Below are 17,324 nucleotides of genomic sequence, written 5' to 3'. Positions count from 1 at the left end.
TTTACAATATTGATACTAAAGTGTAAGTTCTTCTGATCTACTTACTTCATTCTGCTCCAGTTCATACAAGTCCATCCTGGTCTCTCTGAAATAGTCTTTCTCTTCATTTCATACAGCACAGTCTTCATTCCATTACATTCATACACAACAATTTGTTCAACCATTCCGCAATTGATTGGTACCCATTTAGTTTCCAATTAGTTGCCATCACAAAAAAAGGAACAAAAGAAAAAAAAAAAAAAAAGGAAATGATACATACTATTACCATTTCCTTTTCCTTTGATCACCTTGGGATATAGGCCAAGCTATGGCATCCTTTTGTCAATGGGAATATTGTTTTTAATAACTTCAGGGATTTAATTCCAAACTTAAACACGTCATTTTTCACCTTTATTTTCTGTTTAGCTTTTCTTCTCATAGAAGCATTAAGAAAAATATTGTGAGGGTGACTCATTCAAAGAAGAGTTACAAAACCATTTAATTTCAGAGCTTTTCAGTGCTTTCCATCTAGAGTACTATTGGTCTGACTCACCTACCCCTATCCACTTGTGTCTGTCACTAAAGTTAATATAATACACTTGTGGAAAGGAGAAACTCAATCTAAATAAGTAGAAACTCATTAATGACTTCTGAGATCTTTCAATGTGTTTAAAATTATATTTCAGGCCTTGTCCAGCATTTTCTTAGCTACATGCCTGCAATAAATTATTGGCAAATAGAAATGCTTTTAAGACCATTTCTTATTTTTAAATGCACATTATTTGTCGGGCTACTTCAATGACATGCCATCAGCTGGAATTCTTGAAGACTTCCATAACTTCCCCAAATATAGTGACATCTTCAGTCCTTTGATGGAAACACTAAAACCAAATGATGTAAAGGGAAAGAAATTCCACTTGCAAAAAAGATGGAATTTATTACAGCAGGGAGAATTTGGACATAACCTAAAAAGGAAGTCAGTCCTTTGTGCTAGAAGGAGAGTCCCTATCTGATTTTGATGTAGCCATTTTTCCATATCAAAACATTTCTACATCAAAGTTTTATTCAAAATTGGATAGAAATATGAGAAGATGAGTTAAGAAAAAAGAAAGAATAAGGAGGAAAGAAAGTAGGAAGAAGCAGAAAGCATCATAGAAGGCATAGAGTAAAGGTACTTAAAGAGTCAGAAGATCTAGGTTCGAGTCTGTACTGCATCAAGTCAACATTTAGGAGCACACTATATATGAGATACATATCTCATATGGGCAGTTATATGGGCAGTGAAGTGGAAAGTCACTTAATTTCTCTGACCTTCCATAGAATCACCTATAATACATGAACATTGACCATTTTCTATCTGTCCTATAAGGTTGAGTGGGGATCAAGGAAAAATAGTATTTTAAAAGTAATTTTTTAATGCAAAAATGATTTTCAAGTGTAAGACAGACACCTTGAAAATTGGGGCTGTCATTTATCTTTGTAAGCACTTCAACACTTAGCACTATGACTCATTTATTTTGGTTTGGGGTTTATTTCTTTGTTTTTTCTCTGATATCCTTATGGTAACAAGCTCCCAATGAGGAACTAACTCCCTCTACCAATTCAGGTTAGCACCTTCTCTGCAACTGAAAGTCAGAGAGAATTGCCTTTGGTATTGGGGGTGACTTGCCAGGGATTACATAGCAAGCAGATTTCAGAAACTAAACTTGAACCCCTTCCTGATCTTCCTAACTTCAAATCTGTAATTTATATTTAGTTGTTACTCCCTCTCATGTCCAGCAAGAGAATATATGTAATAAATATCATATTTAACTGTAAATGAATAAAGCAACACTCCACCAGGGAGATCAGACAAAATAAACAGAGGCTTTGTGAATGTACCCTATTAACATAGTAATGTAAATGTGGCTTTTATTGTTTCAAGGAAATGATTCCATCCCAAATAACTCCCCAGAACATCTAATATTCAACATCATGTCTCAAACAGAAAAAAAAAACTGCTAAAAAGACAAAATGACTCATGTTGCATTTTATAGTTCATTTCCTCTGTGCCTAAGGCAAAAAAATGAAAAAGAAAATCAAGTCAATAAGCATTTTTCTTAAGTGCTAATTTTGTGCCTTACACTGTGTTAATGCAGAGAAGAAAAAAGAAAAAAGACAGTCCCAGTTTTTAAGGAGCTCTCAGTCCAATGGGAGAGGGAAATTTGCAAGCAACTATGTGCAAACAAGCAATATATAGGATAAAATGGAAATAATCAATGGAGAAAAGACACAACCATTAAGGGAGATCAGGGAAGGCTTCTTGAAGAAGGTGGGATTGTAGCCGAGACTTGAAGGAAACCAAAGAAGCCAGGAGACAGAACATTCTGGCCCAGAATGAGCAGCTGCAAATCATCAAGACAAGATTAGCTATTTTTTAATTATGAAGAAGTCATTCATTTACTCAGCAACATTAAGTAAGATGTAAGCATAAAAGAGTGTGCTCAGTATCAAGGGAAAATCTAAGTTTAGATAAGATATAATGTCTGTCTTCATGGAATGTATAATTGAGCAAAGAGAAGACACTAATACAGATAACAATATTACATGTTCACACTCTGGAGAGGAGCAAGTATACCATGAGATCCCAGGAGGGATGGTTGTTACCGATTAATATTTGGTGTTATTAACACCACCCTAGGCGAAGTGATACTGCAGTTGAGCTTTGAAGACCAGGGATTCAATAAAAGGAGAAGAAACTTTGACTTTGTATAAAATGAAGCAATTGAACTAGTTCTCTTCTAACGTAAAACTCTATAATCTTATTACTGAGAATTTTCTGATCTCGTATCATCTTGGAAAGTAAGAAAGAACTATAAGCTTTTTCTACTTTCCGATATTCCTCTGATGATCTAGTCTACTAAAAAGTACCATAACAACCCTATATTTTGCTTCCTACTACTTAAACCACTAATTTGACAGTTTCCTACACTTTCAGCCATCTCTACAACCAAAAATATGAAACTCAGGCCATATTTTGCCTTGGCAATCCAAGAGTGCCCTCTGGTGGTAAAGGGCAAATCCCATGCACAATACCCCAGGCCCAACACTTCAAACAACGTCCATATCATAGGATTATCGATCTAGAAGGATCTAGAAGATAACTTTCTTAGAAGTCATCTAATTTAACCTCTTATGAAAACTGAGACCCAGAAAGATTCTGACTCTCTCAGGGTCATAAAAGTTAGAAGCAGAGCTAAATTTGATCTCAGGTTCTCAGACTCCAAATACAGTGTTCTGACCATACCACCATACTACTATTACATCCCATGCCCACCTATAATACCATGAAACTCTGCTGAAATATTGTTCAGCCATTCTTCCCATTTTACATCATTGCTGCTAAGGAAGTAACTTTATGAATTAGTTATGTAAAAGTACACCATTAAAAGGAGACAGTTAAGTGACATATGTCCATACGGCTTTCCATGCATCACAGGAAATAACTCATTTTTCACTTGTCCTTTTCCCAATAGATAATCACAAAATTATGTAATTTTTTAAGTTAGAAGGGATTGAGAGATGATCTCATCAATTCCTTTACTTTATAGGTGAGAAATTGAGGCTAATTAGGAGTACAAAAAAGTTTAGTAGACTAAACTTTATATTTCCCTAAATACTGAGCAATAATACTCTATACATTAGCAGTGCTTAATTTTTATTAAATCAATGATTTGAACCCAGGATCAAATAATACAACTGATACTTATGTCTTAATTAATTAGCTCTGTGACCATGGTAATATCACTTAATTCACTTTGTTCACAAAGAGGAAGAAATAGAAAAGGAAGAAGCTTCTTGACCTCCCAAGAATGATGATATAAAACTACAGTGCCCATCAAAGAAGAGGCCACATGAAGGACAGGGGTACATCAAAAGAGACAACCAGCAGTGGTCAGTGGCTCCTTGCAGAGTGATACTTGTTGACCTGACAAGCACAATAGAGAGGTCTATATGTTCCCGCAGCACACATTCAGGGCTTAACAAAGAATCTCTCACCAATTAAATCTAATGATTATTGTCCCCTGTTGACAAGTCATATTGACAAAAATTATATCATCATAATTAATATAGAGAGAATTTCTTGGGATTGAACACAACTGAAGATTATCAAGGTACATATGGTATTTTCATCACCGCTGCCCATCAAAGACAAGGGATTCAGCACAGAAAAGAAAGACCATTTACTTAAGAAGATAGTGCTCCTGAATCAGATTTGGCTTCCATACAGCTGAGAATGTGATCTAAGTGACAGCAAGTAGGTCAGGAATAAAGGGCACTAAGCAAGATTTAGTAAAAATGTAATTGTCTGGAGTCCTTCATATGTAAGCAAAAGGATTTTCAATCAAAAAGGAAGGAGGAGGCAATGCCTATTAACTGAATGAGATGCAACAGATGGTAGCTATAATAAAGAGGAAAAAATAACAAGGCAGGAGGCCAGAACCTCACAGGAGAGGAGGAATTAAGGAAGGAATCAGTGATGTAATCATAGCCGCAGAGATCTTGAGGTAAAATATGAAATGTATTGATAACAAGAAAAATAAGCTAAGATATCCTAGAAGAAGGAGGTAGATTTGACACTGAGAAATTAGGACAGGAGAAATAATTAGAACATAGCTCTTAAAGGAGATAATTTTAGTCAAAAGGAAAAACAAAATCAGGAAAAGGCAAAGGAGAGGGTATTGAGCTCTGTACTACATCATAAGGAAGGAGTTCTGTATTACATCGTAAGGGAGGAAATCCAGGAACCCAAGAGAAAGAAACATAGTTGGACAGCATTTGGGTAAAGATCAACAGGGTCAAAAATAAACAATCCTGTCATCAGAATAGACTACAGGTCCCAAAGACAGAAATAAGAAATAAAGAATGAGTTTAAGAAACAAATTGGAGGCCAATTTATTTTGAGTTTGTGCTCTAAAAATTCACTTGTAAATTACTCACCTGGGAAATCTGAACAAATTTTCCTTTGGAATCAACAGATTCCCATGCTAAACAATAAGGAACCATTTAATTTAATCCATAATTAATTGAATCCATAATGTAGCTAGATTTTTTTTCATCAATAGCATCTCCAAACCCTGAACAGAAACCTTAAGAATTCAAGGTATCAAATTCCACACAAAACCCTTTGGGTTATTTCTAAAAGAAGCAAAGTCAGACCCATCATTGTTGAAAGGCTATGTCAATTGCAACATCCCTTTAAACATATATACATGCACATACACAAATACATGCATAATACATATATACACACACATGAATATACACACACTTGCTAGCATTCTAAACTCATCTTGTATTCATAATCACATCCACTTCTCTGTAGTCCCAGTTTTTACTTTCTCCCTACATGTTGATTAGGGGTTTGAACTTAGATTAGTAAAAATAATTATGAACCTCCAGTCTAACTTCCTCTTTTCCTGCCTTACTCTAAGATGCTCCCAAGGTTGTAACCTTGGCATTTTCCCAGACTTCCTTCTATTCTGATCTCATCTAACTATAAATATATCCCTACTTAGTAGATAGTGACTGATGCAAAATATCCTATTAGCAGCCCCCCAACACATTTTCCTGTTCTTCTCATTCTCTGCTATCCTTTAGTGACATATTATCTATATAGTTCATGGTAACCAAATGTGGCACTGGTAACACAGTTATTTAGCATCAAGCTCTTCTAAGAGTCTCCAATGACTCAAAAGTATGAGATGAGAGTCCTGGATTAAGAGAAAGCACAAGGACTCTGAAAGCCAGCTCTAGCAGAAGTGGGACCTCTTCTAATCACAAAATATACAGTTGTTTAACACAAATGTCATATATAATGCTGCTTTGTTGACACCATTATTAAATAAAATGAAATGCCAACTAAAATGAAAACTCTGAAGAAATAAGTCCAAATATTCTGTGGAAATCTATGAGCACTTAAAGGAATTGTCTGGTCCATTACACTCTCCATGACTGCAATTCAAGCAATTAAGAATCACTTTAGATGAATCTTTTGAGGATCTCTACTCTGAATAAAACTCATTCTGAAGTTGGAAATGACTACAGTACCACCAAATATGGTGCTGTATATCATCATGACAAGTTTGTACACAAAGGGAAACATGGATAAGTATGATTACCTTCTCATTTAATTATAAAATATATAAAAATTAATTTTAATGATTTAGGCAATTAATAATTAGGTAAAGTGATTTGATAAACATTTAAATAATGAATCCAGGAAGGTTCTAGATAGTATAATAAAATCTCGTTTGATATAAACTGTTCTGGAAACCTGTATTTTCTAAGTTGGACTTTGGATAGCTTCCCTGAGTAATAATTTATCTAATAGAGAAGAAGAAAAAAGCACCAGAAATTTGTTATCAAAATACATTGCCTATTGTGTCTAAGTATTGCTATCTCTTGGGGTATTAATCCCAGCACTGAATTAAAAATGCTAGGTTACCTCTTGGGAAAAAATTGGCTTAATATTCCAAAGAAATAACACTACTCAATCCTTCTCATCCCTTCCTTTTAGGATCTTTAGTTTTCTCTAGGACAGTTCAAAATTCCATCTACTGGAAGAGACCTTTCCTAGTCTCTTCTATCAAGCTACTAGAGGCTTCTCCTCTGACTTTCTAACTACTTACATATGTATCTTGTAAGCAAAGAATTATTTTTAAACTTGTCTCCCTTATTAAAATGGGTTCCTTAAGAGCAAGGGTTGATTTTTTTTTCTTTTTAAGTGTCCACACAGTAATTGCTTAATAAATACTTTCTGATTGACTCTGGGCAAATGATTTAATCATTCTGAGTGCCAAGAAATTCTCTAACATTTATCTACTAAGTTATAAACAGGATGTGATCACAAATTCTTGACTTACAGATGTGTTCACTATTTTCATTAGCTACTAAAACACGTGCCTATTCAACTGGTGCAAGAATAAGTATTCAAAGTCAATTCAGTCTTTTAAACGATGATTCAAGGGGCAGGATCACATAACACTTGGAATTAGGAAACTCAAATCCAAATCCTAATTCTCCCACCTTGTTTGTAGCATCTCTTTTTGTGATAGCAAGGAATTGGAAAATGAGGAGAGGTCCATCAGTTGGAAAATAGCCGAATAAATCAAGATGTGTAATATAAAAGATCTCTGAAGCCACAGAGATGAGAATAATTTTAATTTGATGCTGGTGTTGCTGGGGGAGGAGGAAGAGTATTTTGGAGTTGGGATGGAACTGAAGTTTTGCATACTTTCATTTAATATTATTATAGGTTATACATATTTCTATAAAAAAAAAATGAACAAGCTGATTTTAGGAAGACCTGGAAAGATTTACATGAAATGATGCCGAGTGAAACAAGCAGAACCAGGAAAACATTGTATACAGGAACAGCAAGATTGTGCATTCATCCAAGATGAAACATTTGTTTCTTCTTAGCAGTTCAATGATTCAAGGCAATCCCAAAAAATATGGAATAGACACAACATCTGCATCCAGAGAGAACTATGAAGACTGAATATATATCTAACACATACTATGTTCTTTTTTCTTTTTCTTCCATTCTTTTTCCTCTTGTGGTTTTCCCTTTTGTTTTGATTTTTTCTCTCCCAACATGATTCATAAAGAAATATGTATTTTTAAAATTAATGTACATACATAACCAAAAAAAACAATAAAAAGAGGGGGAAAATCTGGCCACAAGACCAGAAACAATGTTGTATCTCTTCCCCCCCCCCCATTAGACTGTGAGCTCCTTGAACATAAGGACTACCTTTTTGTCTTTCTTCTTATTTCCTGCACTAAGCACAGTACCTACAATATTGCAGGTGCTTAATAAACACCTGTTGACCTGATTTATTAATTTGCATTGGATAGAGTGCTGAGCTTGGAGTTAGAAAAACTAATCCCCAAGATCAAAATTTAACTGTGTGACACCGGGCAAGTCACTTAATTCTGTTTACCTCAGCTTCCTCATCTGTAAAATGAGCTAGAGGAAAAAATGGTAAATCACTCCAATATCTCTGACAAGAAAACCCTAAATGAAATGACAAAGAATAGGACACAACCAAAATAATAACATGCATAAAACTATAGTTTTATTCTTTTAAAAAAAATCACAGGGATTTGCTTAGCTATGAAGTATCTTATATGTCATCAACGATAGTTAGCTACGAAATAGCTTATGTCATCAACAATATTAGAAAAAGTGGTATGTAGCAATCTGTAAAAGCTCAGTCTTATCCTGAATATATAAACTCAAATAGTCAAGTCCTAATAACCAGAAGAGAATATATCAAAGTTATTTTACCTTAGTATGCAAACTATATAAAATTCATGTTTTTATAATCACAAAAGACCTAGAAGAAAAACTTCCCCTAGTTCTTCAAAAAGTACACATTCACTAAAACTGTGACAATCATCATTAGCTTATTTAGATGTTTGAATTTTAAAAACTAGTAGCTTGTCCTAGTTAGAATTTTATTGTTCAAAGTCTAGGTTCACCAAAGGCATTTTGAAGTAAGTCAAAGAGGATGGTATAGTTTCCATTCAATTATGCTTTTTTTTTAATTAACTTATTAAAGTAAGTATAATCATTTAGTAGTCACTATTTACAATAATAATAGACCATTAGGTTAAGATACCATATAAAGAGTTACAGAAACAGTCAGGTACCTTTTTCACTAGTCCAACACAGTAATAAACTCCCTTCTTTTTTCCTCCAAAGCTTTTAAAAGAGAACTTTCTCTTTTGAAACAAGAAGATTCTTTCTCTGACCTATTTACATAAATAAATTTCCCTTATACCTTTCCTTTATAGATCAATTAAAACTTGAAGCAAGAACCATTTCACTGCCCTAGTATCTCTTACCCACGTAGGGATGCCTCAGCATTCTCATTATCCAATTATCGAGCTAGTCTCTATCACTTGGAAGGAAAATTTACTATTCGACCCAAAATGCTTTAGCAGAAAATAGAAGAAAGAGAAACTTCAAACCATATGTGTCCCATCCCTACCTTGTCCATCTTGTTGCGGTAGGAAGGGGGAATTACTTTGCCTTTTCTCCTCCTGAATAACTTCCTCCTAGTTTTTGCCCTTCTTTCTGAGCAAAAATTTATACCTAAATACTTAGTTCCTTTTATTAACCAAAACGCTTAGGATTAGATTATTCTAGACCAAATATATTTTTAAGGCTCCAAAAATAACTTGGTTCTTTAAAGAATACATATCTCCCTTTCTGAAATTTTATAAAGCTTCTTATTTTCAAAACATATGCATAGATAAATTTTCAGCATTCACTTTTTAAATACTTTTCAACAGAACACAATGAAGTTATGAAATGTCCTGGAGTTTCCAAGATTTCTCATGATGTACAAAGATAAACAGTTCAGTTAATGGAAAGTCAATTCAGCCATTATGTAGCCTCACCTAATAAATTTCAGTAAGAATATCCTGGAGTAACTCAATAAGGTCCAGGTCTCTGGGGCAGAATTCTAGGAGGTTAGCCCCATGAAGTTTTTCATGAAGAGTTTATATTACAAATATAAAACCAAGGCCCGATGTGTTCAACCATTACAAGAACTTACGTGATAAATTCAGTCAAGTTGCACCAATTCTTTGTATCCACTTTCTTCATCATGTCTTCAAATGCTTTGCCACATGCAGGTAATCTTTCCAGCATAAGTGTTTCATTGCAACCACTTGTTCTTTGAGAAGCACCTGGAAAAAAGTAAATACAAATATAAATACCTAGATCAAAATAGCAAAATATTAAACGATCCCATAGAGCTCAGGCAATGCCATCACTTTGATATGTCCAGTATCTAAAATTCTACACACACACACACACACACACACACACACACACATCCCAGTGAATGTAAGGTTGCAGACATTCAAAGTGATTTTAGGGAAACAAACAAATCAGTATTCCCAATCCCAGAATACTGCCTGAGAAATACTATATTTGGAAAGATTGTGCCTCTAACACAAACAAAGGATAAAGAAATAAATATTTATAAATTAATCTAATGAAATTAAAGGAAAATAACAATAATAATAGCTAGCATTTATATTTGAGGTTTGCAAAGTGCTTTACATATGTTATTATATTTGATCCTAACAACTTTGTGGAGTAGGTATTATTATCCTCCTATTAGAGATTAAAAAACTGAAGCTGCACAAAGTCATAAGCTTAAGTGTCTAAAGCAGGATTTGAATTCAAGTCTTTCCAGTTCCAAGTCCAGTGTGCACAATAACCCTGTAAAGTAGATATTCTTATAATACACATTTTTACAGATGAGGAGAACTGAGGCCAATAGAGACGAGGTGACTTTTCCAGGCTTGCCAAGCTAAGAATGCAGATCTTCCAAATTTCAAGCTCAGCCTACTTTGTGCTGCACCACTATTTCGAATTAAATTGGTAAGGATGAAGTAATTAAATCTGAGTATGTAGATTTATTAACAAACTGTCCAGTTGCATAACAAGTTGAATTCCAGGTTCCCCAGTAATTACAAGGACACTGAATAACAGTTAACAAAACTTTTTTATAGTTAACAATGAGGAACATATTAAGCAGCAGGGACACTTCTTTCTGATTGGAACATGACAAACCCAAAGGGTACTAACTGCACATTATAAAGAGCATTTTGTGGTATTTCATTGACAATCATGTGAATAAAGTTTTTACAGGAATATAGACGTTTAAGTCACAAAATTAGTTAGTTGGTTTTTCATTTCCCTCCCCCATGAGTCACTTATTTAAACACTTACTAATTTAAAAGGGAAGATTTATATGTCTTTAAGCCGGATGATGCAGTGCATAGAATGCCTGGCTGGAGTTGGGAAGACATCTTTCTAAATTCAAATCGGGCCTCAGATACTTACTAGTTATGTAGCTCTGGACAGGTCACTTAACCCTGTTTGCTTCAGGTTTCTCATCTGTAAATTGAGCTGGAGAAGAAAATGACAAACTACTACATACTGAAACGACTCAACAACAAGAAAGTAACCAAGAATCAGCAAATACCATGAAACAGAAGACTGAAACAATACAATAATGAGCAGGTTTTTACCATGTTGCAAAAAGACTTGAAGTTATTTCAGTGTCCTTGTACCTGGTAATCTATGCTCATTTAATCAGCACAGTTCATCTTTAGTTCCAGACATCCCTGGTAGTAATCTGGCTCCCAGAAATACCTTCCCTTGAACATTCAGCATTTGGTCTCATTCTCAAGGCAGCATTCTGAAGAAGATTCCTCCTAACAGATTTGCTTCTCTGGTTCCAAGACACTTGAAGAGATACCTAGCTAATTCTCTAAAATCTGCAACCTGAACTAGTTATTAGAAAAGCAAACATAGTATAACGTCTTTCTCTAACCATTTCTTGTGGTGAAAACCAATTTGAATATTATGGTTCTGAAACAACTGGAAAGCAATTATAGAAATATAGATAGAGAGAAATAGAGAGATGCATATACAGACACATCTCGGGTGTGTGTGTGTGTGTGTGTGTGTGTGTGTGTGTGTGTGTGTGTGTGTGTGTGTGTGTATACACACACATATATATAAACTGAACCTGTTGCTTTCAGATATAAATTGTAAATTCTTCTGTATGAGAATATTACCCCTAAATCATCCTAAAAGAATGAGTACTCTTATACATGAATAATTAGTTGATTGAAATGGTAAGATTTTTCATATTTGCATCCCTGTTATAGTAACTCAGAGTTGTTTCTGTATTAGTCTCTTCATTAAAAAATTAGTATTGCACAAAACTTCCACTATTTACCTACTTTGTTTACAAAAATTTGCTATGAAAGGAAAAAGGAGGGACATGATTATGTTGATTTCAAGATTGTCACAAGGTCAATTGTTATAACATATAATATAATAATTACATATATTATGTATAATAATATAATTACTTACATAATAATAATAAGCCATAATGAATGAAAATTCCCTTAGTTCTGCTTGCTTCTAAGAGTACTTAACAGACAGTCACACAACCTAGCTCTGCATTTTTCACAAGGAATCAAAAGCTAGGTTCAGAATTAACCATAATAGGGAAAGTGAGTCAAGAGGCTCTAACCTTTATCTACACAAAGTTGTCCCCTGAACTTTTCCCAAGGATTGTATAAGTTCTCACATTTCACCACACATGGCATTCCCTTTGAATAGTGGACAATCCGAATAATCCACATAATCATACTTGAAATAAAAACTTAGAACAAATCAAATTTTATCTTAAATAGAAAATTTTCATTAATCACAGTTTAGGATTAGAATATTATAATTTTCTCAGATGTGCAGTAACAATTAATATAACTTTGCTACTCTTTCTTCCCATAGTAAATTGTTATTCTTCTTCTTGTTATTTAATTAAAAGCAAAATATCTCATTAAATATTTAACCATTTTCAAACATTTTTACTATGTACTTTTAACAGGTCAATTAATAATCTTAACAGAATGCAAATTAAAAAAGAAATTTTAATATACTATTTCAACCATAATGCTACTAGAAAAGGAGCTTCCTGCCTAATCTAATGATGAATTCACTAAATTTTACAATTTAAAGAAAATAACACGTGATAGCATGTATTTAAAACATGAAATAAAACACTCTATTGGCATTAATTTGATTTAATGCATTTCTAAATTATCCTACATAGAAAATCAGTGCCTGCATACTATATTTATTGCATTCAAGAGCATTATGATGTATTCAAAAGTATTTATATTTACTAACATTTTTATAGGATTTTCATGTATCAGACACTGTGCTAAGCCTTTAACAACCACTTGATCATCCCAACTGCCATCATAAATAAGTGTTATTATCCTTCTACAGATTAGGAAATTGGGATAAACAAAGATGAATTTCTTCAAGTGGAAGAGTCAAAAAATTTGAGACCATATCTGAATTCAGGCTTCCTGATACATGTACTCAAACGTATTTGGCATTTAATGCTGATTTACCACAATTATCCTAATAAAATAATCTCACCATAAATGAGAACACATAATTTAAGGAAAAAAATTCAACCAAATCAAGTTTGGGTTTACAATTTCAAATGGTAATATTTTATCAGTTACTTCTACCTAGCCTACTGCCAAAGATTTAAAAGTTAGTCCTATATTTTCACCCCTTTTTAATTATAAATGTATATTCCCTACATGGGGACTAAAATATATCCTTCTAATGATCCTAAGACAGAATTTTAGTTTTCTATCCTTAAATAATTCAACAATGCAATTATATCTTCATATTTTCCATATCACAAGGAATAATCAAGTAGTTTCTCATATCCTTCTTATGTCAATGAGATCAAAAGCCTTCCTCAACTCTTCCTTTCCAAAACTTCAAAACACTTTATAGTTAAACTGTCTATTCACACTTTCAGTGCAGACTACCACTTCCTTAGCTTCATCTGTCTTGTTTCTTTCATATTCTTTTTTCTACTTGCTTCTATTTGCTTAATTCCTCTATTATTTATTTCCCAGTTATATCCCAAACTATTTCTAGAATCAATCTTTACTTCCATTGAGATTTTGTTCTTTCCACTGAATTTTTTCCCTTTAAGAATTTAGCATAAGTTTTATAGTGCTTTTAGTTCACCTAAACAATTAAGTTATATTCTATCACTCACAAAAGAAAACATAAAACATTCTTCCAAATTAGATTTTACTTGCTTTAAGTTGTTTTCTGATGTAAAAACTACTCTCTTTTCTTGGTCTGTTTCTATGCAACTTTCAGAGAGTCTTATTTTTACTTTTTCTTAAAACAAATATTTATGGAAAACTCACTAAAATAATTCAACAGTTATAAGAAAACATTCAAAGTGCAATTTGGAAAGTCAGTTTTATATATATATATATATATATATATATATATATATATGTATGTATGTATGTATGTATATGCATATACATATATATACACACATACATACATATATAGTCTCTAATTAAATTTCTGCAGATTAGGAAAAAAGATTCCCTTTGTTCTTATTTAAGTCTCTTGTTTGCCTCCTCAATTTAGCCAGAGTTTAAAAAAAAAAAAAAAAAAAAAAACAGCGGGCAGAGAGACATAAACAAAGTTCCTCAGAAAAATGCATTGTCTTTCCTTTAACTGATCAGGCCAAAAGAAGAAGTTTGCAACATTTATCCTAAACAAAACAAATAAAACAGACTCATAGATGTACTCTTTGGCAAAGTTTTCCTTCTTATATCCCACTGAAAGTTTAATCAAAAGTCATCGTATACAATTTTTAAAGTAATCTCAAAATTATTAATTTGAGAAATAAAAATGGGCCCTTTAAGAAGCAAAGGGCATGATCCATTAGATAGAGCATCCCAGTAAAACCAATAATTCATTTGGTAGGTATGGAGTTCTTTAATAGATAATTCCAATTTCTTTAATATACAGTAATCTAAAATACAAAATTTAATCCAAAATATTTACCAACTAAATCTCTTGTAGGTTTAGTGTAAATTTTACACAATTTAATAACTCACTTTTTTTTTATTCCTACTTGAACTGGGAGCTTTCCCTGGTTCCAAAATATGAGGGCTTTCTCCAGAGAGGTTCCTTTCAGTATGCTACTACTGGATCCCATTATTTCTTCAAGAGCCTTGCCTTAAGGGACTTTTCCTATAATGTGGAAGCTTACCTTAGCTCAAAAAGTTGAAATTGAGGTCAAGAGGGAGTCCAACCTCCATGGCAGTCCTCCATGAAGAAGTCTCTTGGTGCATTCTAGGAGATTTTTCAAAGAGGCTATCTTGGAGGCCAGCATCCCTCTCTCAACCTCCTGACTGGCTTGCCAGTTGTCATGAGTGAAATAAATAAATAGCAACACATTTAAATCTGAGCATGTTGATTTATTAGCAAGGCACACCATTACATAACAAATTGGATCCAGAGCCCCTCAGTAGATGCAAGGACACTGAATAATGCTTTCTTTCTTTTTTTTTCTGACACAATTGGGGTTAAGTGACTTACCCAAGGTCACACAGCCAGGAAGTTAAATGTCTGAGACTAGATTTGAATTCAGATCCTCCTGACTTCAGGTCTGGTCCTTTATTCACTGCACCACCTAAATGCCCCCCAGAATAATGCTTTCTTATAGTTAATAATGAGGAACATATTAGGCCATATAATCTTGAGCAACAAGGGCATTATTTCTTTCTGATAGCCAGAATAACACCAAACCAAAGGGTACTAACTACAAGTTGAATAGAACGCTTTGTGGTATTTACCCAAAATCATATCAACAAAGTTTTTAGTCACTATCAAACTTTAAGTCACAAAATAGAATTAGTTTGGTCCTTTTGCCACCAGCTATCTCTAAGGACATCATAGATGTTTTCTTGTTCCTATACTATATGCTAAAATGAAGAAATTCACTCTTCTGTAATAGAATGAAAATTCTCTCCATTTAAAATGTGACCAAAAACAACTCCAACCATCATCACATCACTGCTCTCATAATAAATATAAAATTATTCTCCATTATCTATAGAATCAAGTCCAAACTTCTGAGCCTGGAGTTTGTAATGTGACCCAATCTATTTTGTTAAATCTCTGTCTTTACATTTCTAACAAATTCTCTTTCAAATCAAATTGATGTACTCCGATTGTGCTATTTATTTTCATGACTAAGCTTTTACTCATTTAATACAAATTCAGCACAGCAAAGGCAAGCCCAGGGATGGGGTCCAAGTCCTAAAACTGAAATTTACTAGTTCTGAGACCTTGGGAAGATTACTTCAGTTTTCTAAGCCTCAGTTTCTGAATATCTATATTTGTATTGCCTATCTCACAGGACCATTATAGGGAAAGTACTTTGTCCATTTTAAAGATCTCCACAAGGTTGTATAATTATGTGCTTTATTATTGATTGGTATTATTGACATTGTTGATTTTTTATATCATGTTCAATTATTTATTATATTATTACATATAGTTATTTAATAAGTACTATATAACATGGCTTACATAACATTAGATTTTATAAGACATTATATAACTGTGTTAAAATTATATAACAACTATTAGGCATCTTTTGTATATCAGGGTAAAAACAAAGTTTAAGTAAGTCATGAACTTTATCTTAATCAAACATAATTTAACAGGATATTTACAAATATCATCTCCTGCTCCCACTAATCCTTATTCTTCATCTAATCATTTAGAATTGCCCAGATCAAATCACACAACCTTGGTGATTCCTTCCCTAACCATAGCAGTTTATTGGAACCTTCCCTACTTCATTGAGACTTTTTTTCCTTCTCTTAGTTACTATTTATTTACTGTGAAACACTCATTTTTCATTTTAGCTTGTATTTTTACCTAATTTATAATTTTCCAACTAGTTTTACAATGTCTTCAAAGGTAGAACAAGAATGATTCTTCCTTATTTTCTTCTTCCCTCACCTCCCTGCCCTTTACAAGGGCTAAAAACATAGGAAGAACGCAGTAAATATCAAAAGAATGAAATATAAGCTCAATGTTCCTAGAGAAGACACAAAGAAAACAAAAATACTTATTTCAAAATATTTTTATTAAATTAAATTTAAAATATTAAATTATTTTAAATAGCAAAGTTTCCGAGAAAAGAAAAAAGACAGAATTACGAGACAATCCTTAAGAATTGAGCTGATCTACCAATCACCATCTCCATAAGATCCTTTGTAGAAAACACATAGGAATATTATCACCAAATTCAAAAACTCCATTAAAAGGAATATTTTGCAATAAACAAGGAAAATTTTAAAATATTAGAGCTATAATTAGAATTATACAGGACTTATAAGCAGCCACAATAAAAGACCACAAGTCCTGGAATCATATCTACCAACAATCAAAAGAACTAGGCCTGTGGCCAAAAATATATCCAGCAAAATTATCTGAAATATTGAACAAGAAAAAAATGGACATTTGATAAACTTACAATTTTCAGAACTTCCTATCAACAAAAACCAAAAAATATTTTATTTCATTTTTTTAATATTCCTTTTCTGTTTTTCTTTTTCTTTATTCTGTTTCTTTAAATAAAATAAATATGGGAGGAAAATTTAAAAATATATATTTGAACTCTAATTTGGACAGAGAAATTCTCCCGGAGGAGTATATCTCACTAAAAATGAATTGTTTCAAGACAATGAAAGTGCAGTGTAGAGAAGCAAACAACTGGAGCAAGGAGAATATTTTTAGCCTGTTAGTGAAGAGATTCATCCCTGAGAATCTGCCAACTGAAAAGTCAGACTTTTCTGGGATGGTATTTTTCCGAGTAGGAAACATCCCATTATTCTTA

General features: G+C 33.1%; 1 protein-coding gene across 1 annotated transcript in view; it reads right to left on the bottom strand.

Annotated features, from left to right (window-relative positions):
* RAMP3 (receptor activity modifying protein 3) overlaps positions 1-17,324 on the bottom strand; it is a 68,516-nt gene that overhangs the window by 25,610 nt on the left and 25,582 nt on the right. Inside the window, exon 2 of the mRNA XM_074283570.1 lies at positions 9,591-9,723. Coding sequence (XP_074139671.1) covers positions 9,591-9,723 — 133 coding nt within the window. The remainder of the gene's footprint in view (positions 1-9,590; positions 9,724-17,324) is intronic.

The sequence above is a fragment of the Sminthopsis crassicaudata genome, chromosome 1 (assembly GCF_048593235.1).
Source record: "Sminthopsis crassicaudata isolate SCR6 chromosome 1, ASM4859323v1, whole genome shotgun sequence".
In the NCBI taxonomy this organism is placed as follows: Eukaryota; Metazoa; Chordata; class Mammalia; order Dasyuromorphia; family Dasyuridae; genus Sminthopsis; species Sminthopsis crassicaudata.
This window is presented reverse-complemented; position numbering and strand designations above follow the sequence as displayed.